Genomic DNA, 7,622 nt, shown 5'->3' with positions numbered 1-7,622 from the left:
CTCCTGTTATCCTGGGATCCTGTTGTCCTAAGATCCTGGGCGTGTTACAGTGCCTGAAAGTGGTGTCTCCTTTGAGGACCTTGGAGCTGTCTGGTCCGTTTGAAACCAAGGTTAACCAGCACTGATCAAAAGGAACCTGAGCCTCTGGTCAGGAAGGGCTCTGGTGTCCTTGTTCCTGTTGTCACAGGCCCTTCACATTTGGGTTGGAGCAGATGTAGTGTTCTGCCCACCAGTGATCCTAAGATCGAGTGGGCAGTCCTCTAGGGACTGTGGGTGTGTCCACTGATTGTGCATCGGTCTTATGCTCCCCATCCTTCTTTACTTCAGCTTGTAGATTAGATGGAACCAGAAACTGTTATCATTACTAATGACTTAGGGTTTATGGAGGACCTTGGGGTAACGATAGACTCATTCATTCATCTAAAGAAGAGCCTGAATCTGCTTTTTCTTTGGAATTTTAATCATTTACCATTTACATAGAACATAATTACAGTTGTGTTTATATGGGTTTATGTTTTACAAGGTATTAGAGCTACTAATTATATGGCCCTTTTTTCAAGTTATTCTCTAGATTTTTCTGATCAACATAATATATAATCAAATAGTACTGAACATAGTTTGGATCCTTGTTCTTGATGGCAGAATGCTTTTACAATGGTTTTACTGTTCTAATTTTACTCATTACATTTATAATTTGCTTGGTGATAGGATAGCCATGCATCAAATGACAATTAGATTTATCAACACTATCTCAAATCAAATCTCTGAATATCCTGCTACTAAAAATTAAAAAAGGATGGAAATTTTGGAACATGGTCCAAGAATGAAATCATATAAGGAGAATTCAGAGTGCTTATGAGAAAAAGCCAAGAAAACAAGACAAGAGTCCTGTGACCTCAGTTTCTAAACAACAACAACAACAACAACCACAACACGGAATAGTTCTTGGAGTATGCTTCTGTGCCCCTCCCAGATGTATCAGATGGAGGTGAGTACTTCAGATTATTCATTACAACTGGCTATTGTCATTTGCTTATATGTATTTATGAAAAAACATGTTTTTGCCTAGTGTGGCTTGCCTGTCATGTGCAGTTTGCCTTGTGATTATATAATTTACTCATGTGCGTCTTCTTAATCCTCAGAGTATAATTGTTTGATGCTCTGAATAAAGTGGGCTGTTGCATGAGACTTTGGTCTGCATTGTTTATTGGCTCCATTATCCCATGCCCCACCAACTAGAGGAGTAAACTGTAAAGCCTGAATGGCCGCACGAGGAGTCAGCTATGAAGTTTCTGTAAATTGTGCTTCTGTGAATTATGCAACCCGATGAAAACACAAGCAAAGCTTCCTAAGGTCACATTTTTGTTCTCCGTACTTAGGAGTAATATTTGTGACTCTTTTTGGTATCCTTGGCTTCAGAATTTTAATTTCAAAGAGACTCTGTGACATCATGTAAGGCTACAAAGTAATTTATGACTGTCAAGTTAAAGCAAATTTTGCTCTAAATGTTCATGAAATTTCCTTAGAATAGAAAAACCCTGCATATTATAGGCCATTTTAACTAATTTCCTTGCAATTTGTAAATAATTCAGTATAGTATGTTAGTTTCAAGAAAATTTTATTGGACATTATAAAGCAGCTATAGAGCTCTTTACAATAAGATTTAATGTTTTGTCAGTTGTAAATTAATCAAAGGGCAAAAGTAGATCAGAAGCTCTTTGGCAATGTGATGGATTTAAGGGGACTTTAAAAGTTGTTCAGTGAAATTGCTACAGATGTTTCACAATCTGGATCCATCCTGTCAGTCAAACAGCAACTACCATTTCTTCAGCAAAGCACAGAAGGAATTTATTTCAAAGTTATGAGTCCAATGCTGAGTTTGATTTCTTCATAAAGACTCTTTTATCAGTTGGGCCAATCTCTGGAAGGCCTAAAATAGAAAAGAGGTAAGAATTGATGAAATTAGGATGTTACTTTGAAAAACCTCTACTGTAAGTCTAGAGATTTAAGTACAGTGTCTACCTGAAGCTGGGATGACACAGTAGACGCTAAGTTTGACAACAGCTTTACCTTGGCAGAACTCCCTCTAGAGTCACTGAGGTAGACAGTATACACCAAGCTTATACATTTCCAGATTGTGCTTTTATTAGAACTTTCATGCATAACTTTCTATTTTTTCCACAGTGTAAATATTTTGTGTTTATATAAAAACACAGAATATTGATATATATTCTCTCATCTGCAAACATATAGATTGGACTGCTTAAATCTGTTCATATAAAAGCAGAGTGTGCTTGTGGACAGCATATTAGTAGCATGAGAAACAAGCAAAAAAATACAAGGAGTCTTTCCCCAGTGTACTTGCACACACACACACACACACACACACACACACACACACACACCTGAAGGAAAGAGAGGCACACAGGGAGCCTGTCCTCAATACACGTACACACACTTTCTGTATTAAAGAGAGGATACTCAGGGAGCCTGTTCCCAGCACACTTATTGGTATCAGGACCTCTGAAACCCGTGACATCACATAGGTGTGACCTGCACACCTGTTGCCAAGGCAACAGTTGCCTTATTCCTAGAATCCACTTGGCTCACCTACAGCCTTTACCTGTGACTCTGTCTCCATCCATAAATAAAGAACCCCTACCCCGATTTCTCTCTTCCACCCTTCTCTTTCCACTGCCACCTTGCCCTTCGCCCCCAATAAACCTCACGTGGAACTGTTTGGCCTTCTGAAGCCTCGTAAAGATCACAACAACACTCAGACACACACACACACACACACACACACACACACACACATACATACACACACACACACACACACACACACACACACACACACACTCACACTTCTGAAGTAAATAGAGGATACACACACAGGGAGCTTGTCCCTCAACACATATACACACACTTCTGAAAATCAAAATCAGTGCTTGGTTAGTAGATTTCTTTTGGATTTCTCTGCACACAGTTCTTAGAATATTTTTAATCCTTTTTACAGCATTTTTTCTTCAGGGAAGTGGACCAATGGCTTATGATTTTATTATTCATTCATGTAAGTCCATGAAGGAATGAGAAAGTTTTGCCCTAGAACCTGTTGAGAATGCCCCAGAACTGTTCAGTGAGTTCTGACCAGTCACTCACAAAGACAACAAACTTTAACTCCAATTTAGTCTCATTTGCCCACAACTGCCAAACAACAAAACGAAAAGGAGGTATTTATTAATCTTGTGATTGATGTACCAAAGTCTCTTTTAGAAGCATAAGAAGAAACCAAATCATTTCTCACTTAGGAGAACCCACACATCCAACATCAGAACTAGTGGGCTGTATGGCTTGGAGGAGGATACTCACTGTATCCATCTGTGCTGGAGTAGCCAGAGAGAAGGATGCTCTGAAGAAGGAGGTAGGAGCTGAAGCATCCACGAAGAAACCATTTCCAGGAACAAGTAAGACCTGTGAGGGGTTGTCAAAAATAAGTGATTACACCACTGAAGAAAAGCTAAAAGAAAATTTAGGAAGATCTAGTATTACTGTGGGAGGAATATTTCAAGCTTAAAAGCTACTAATCAACTAAGAAATCACAATAGAAAATAAAAGCTATCATATAAAAATACATATGGCATGCTCTAGACAAACCCGAGTATGTAGAAATATGAACAATATTTACCATCAATATGACAATGCTATTTCTTCTCCAAGTAAAAAGAATGCATAAAAATGAGAAGAAGACACCAGAATTTAAGCTTAAATGTATAAAAGATAGGTTAGTGAGAAATAGTAAGATACAAATAAGTAACTAACCTAGCTCCAAACTAATATGAATGCAAACACTGAGATTTCTAACGACAATTAGATGCTGGCCTAACAAAGAGCACGGACCAGTATTTTAGGGAGAAACCTTAAAATGTAAAGGCCCTGGGATAGGGAGAAAATGATCCATTTGAAGAAACAGAAAGGATACAAATGTTTAACACATAAAGAAGAAGTTAGTAAGTGTGTTAAGGTGGGTCTTGAGAACAGACGTAAACTGCTCGTTTTATGATCATGATGGTAGGAACAGGTGAGTGACCAGACACTCACTCCACCATAGACATATACGTTACTCCCTTTCCTGCCTCTCCATCTCCACTCCATGTTCCCTCTCTTCCTCCCTTCTCTCTCTGCCCCTTCTTTCCATCCTCATGTACACACTAAGGTTGACCCAGGACATTAGACATTCTAGGCATGCACTCTGCCCTCCTGGCACTGATAGCCTTCTTGAAATTATATGGGCGACATTAGTAAATCTTAACCAATGGGTATAAATATAAGCTCTTTCCACTTTGTAGCAATCTTAGAATACTCATTAAGACTGGAGGCCAAAGATGGAAGGACCCAAGGTTTTAATTTTTAGGCAAGTCAGAAATAAATTATACTGTTTTGTGTCTTAAGATTTAGAGTTTATATTTTATATAGCAATTGCCAGGGTTCCTCGGAAACATTAAGTAATTGGTTGTTGTTGCAGTCTATAAATCTGGGTGCTCCTGGCTAAAACAAGATGAGTTTAGACCGAAGTGATATGGGGCACTCTACATAGAAGAGTTCAGGCAAAAGATGAGTTTCATTATCCTGATTTCTAAAATGTGAAGGCCATAATTTTTCCCAATATAGACTAGAAGCAAGGACCTGTAAGAGAGGGAGGATGTTGTCAAAACCTGGGCTAAAGCATTGGTGATGTAACTGGGGACTATTTAGAATAGGTTAAGACATAGGTACACACACACACACACACACACACACACACACACACACACACACACACATACATACACACACACATGTACTAACACACACACACATGTAATAGATGTAGAGTTTGGGGGAAAAAATTGGACACTATATCTGTCTCCATTCTTATCACATAGCTCATGGGTAAATTCAAACAGTTACTTACCAAAAGTTATTAATAATGATGTCATTGATAGAAAAAAATAAAACTGAAGAAAAGATCAAGTTAGCCAATTATATTAAAATGAATTCATTGGAAATAAGCTATATGTGTGTATGAATTAAGTGCCTATTGTGTGTAGAAACTCGAATAAGTAGAATGAGCAAAACATGAGTCCTGCTCTCTCAAATGGTCAGAGGATAGATAATCCTTGCCTGGGCAGTCTTTCTCTAGATATAACCATGGATGGACTTGTTTCTAATGGTATCTTGATGCTGTCAAGTCAATCTCTTCTTTTAGAGTTACTATCTAGACAACAGTGGCTCTGGAAACAGATTTCAGGGAATTAACGGGGGAGAAGGGAGAGCTAGCTCAGTTTCAAATGAAAAGCTACACCGAAAAGTTCATTTAGAGTTTTGAGTTTACTCTGTGCCTTCAAGTGAAAGCTAAGTGTTAGCATTTCTTCTAGGCTCCGCCCAAGTTACCTGGTATCAGCTAGGTAGACCTGGCTTGCTATAAAAGAGGCTGTTTGGTACCTCCTAGATCTCTCTGCCCCTTCTCTTTCTGACTCTCTTCTCTCCCTGACCCCTTTCTCCCTCTCCCCCCTTCATCCTTCCCCATCCTTCCTCCTCCCCCTCTCTCTACATGTTGCTGGCCTCCCTCCCCCTCNGCCTCCCTCCTTCTTCCTCTCTCTCCCCCTCTCTCTTTCTCTGTCTCTACTCCCTTTTCAATTCCCCTTCCCATGCCCTAAATAAACTCTCTTCTATACTATGCCCCTTGTATGCTGGTACCTCAGGGAGAAGGGATGGCTCAGCATGGACCTGCCAAGGCACTCCTCCCATCTCACCATACCTGGCTCTATCAGACATATCCTTGGCTCCTTTTTATAGAACATAACACTAAGAAAATTTATGATTTCAGTATGGGGGGGGCAGGGAGTGAGAAGCTGGAATATGTGTAAGCTCTTCTAGAAAACAGCACAAATGTTCATAAATTTGAGTAATAACATGATGGAGGAATTAATTTTGTTATTTTTTAAATAACAAAATACAGTATTTCTCTATCAAGTACTAAGGGTGAGTGCCTCCTACATATTTACTACGCACAAATCAAAGGGCCAAGAGTTAGTTTGCACATGCCATTTAATCATCATAGCAACCTGATGGGGTGGGATTCTTATAGTTTGTGCATAAGTTTGTGTGTGCTCAGGCTGCACTGTGCATGTCATGGTGCCCAGACAAGTCTGTGGAATCACTCTGCTTCTGCATCTTTATATGAATTCCAAGACAGAATTTAGGTCATGCCAGGCTTAGCACAGCACTACTTTCCTGCCAGGCTCTCTTACTGGCCCAGGAAAGTTTTTTTTTTTTTTTTTTTTTTTTCTTTTTTTTTGTCTTCATTGATCAATAAATCATGGGTGTGTGGGGGGGTGTTAAGAGACACAGGGCTACATATGTGGTAAAGAGTGACTATGAAATCAACCCAAGGAGGATGTCTGAACTGGGTTGACATCCCAATCAACTGACATGAATGATCATTTCCATCAGTTTAGCCCATCTGAACTGTAACTTCAAAAATTATTATAGTTTTAATGTTGAGGCAATATACCCAACATATTCCAACAATGCAAGTGGCTGGGCCACAAAAATATCTCTTTATCTTATTCAAAGAATTAGTATGGATTTTTCTTTTGGCCATCTCGTCCACCCTCTTCCCACTTTTACCTCTCTTTCAATAGCCTTTTCTTCAATCAGTTGTTTTGTATCGGAGATTCCCTTAACTTTAATCCATAGAAACATACCAGCTTTGGGAACATGCCACTCTGCCAAGCCTACAAAGAAAAGAAGACAGCACACTCTAGGCATGTCTATGATGATTTACTGTTCCACGACACAGGCTCAGTGATTATGTACAAGCACTTCTACAGAGTTTGTTTCAGTGGAAACATCTCAAAAATATGATTTGATGATACCCCCAAATTGCTGTTCAGTGTTGGGTGTTGGGACAACACACAAATATTATGTTTTCTGTGTTCTGAATTGTTCATTTGAGCCAGCGCCAGGCCAGCAAGATATGTAAGTGTCACTTCCTCACCAGCCTTTAAAAGAAATGCTTTTTGTTGTTGTTGTTTGGTTTACACAATAGAGTACTACACAGCTATTAAAAACAATGAATTTATGAAATTCTTAGGCAAATGGATTGATCTGGAGGATATTATCCTGAGTCAGGTAACCCAATCACAAAAGAACACACAATTTATGCACTCACTGATAAGTGGCTATTAGCGCAGAAGCTCAGAATACCCAAGATAGAATTCACAAAACACATGAAACTCAAGAAGAAGGAAGATCAAAATGTGGATACTTTGATCCTTCTTAGAAGGGGGAACAAAATACCCTTTGAAGGAGTTACAGAGACAAAGTATGGAGCAGAGACTGAAGTAATGATCATCTAGAGACTGCCCTATCTGGGGATTCATCCCATATACTACCACCAAATCCACACACTATTGTGGATGCCAAAAAGAGCTTGCTGACAGGACCCTGATATAGCTGTCTCTTGTGAGGCTATGCTAGTGCCTGACCAATACACACCCATCCATTGGATGAAGCACAGGGTCCCCAATGAAGGAGCTAGAGAAAGTATCCAAGGAGCTGAAGGGGTTTGCAACCCC

The 7,622-nt window shown here is 39.5% G+C and overlaps 1 protein-coding gene across 2 annotated transcripts in view; it reads right to left on the bottom strand.

The window, feature by feature from the left end:
* Nucleotides 1–1,601: 1,601 nt before the first annotated feature.
* The window catches only part of Aadat (aminoadipate aminotransferase), a 39,983-nt gene continuing 33,962 nt past the window's right edge, over nt 1,602–7,622 (bottom strand). For both annotated transcript variants that reach the window (XM_021219723.2, XM_029532108.1), the window contains 2 exons: nt 3,373–3,474; nt 1,602–1,930 (listed from right to left, as the gene is read on the bottom strand). In XM_021219723.2, the coding sequence (XP_021075382.1) occupies nt 1,889–1,930; nt 3,373–3,474 (144 nt within the window). In that variant the 3' untranslated portion in view covers nt 1,602–1,888. The remainder of the gene's footprint in view (nt 1,931–3,372; nt 3,475–7,622) is intronic.

The sequence above is a fragment of the Mus pahari genome, chromosome 19 (assembly GCF_900095145.1).
Source record: "Mus pahari chromosome 19, PAHARI_EIJ_v1.1, whole genome shotgun sequence".
NCBI classification, from domain to species: Eukaryota; Metazoa; Chordata; class Mammalia; order Rodentia; family Muridae; genus Mus; species Mus pahari.
This window is presented reverse-complemented; position numbering and strand designations above follow the sequence as displayed.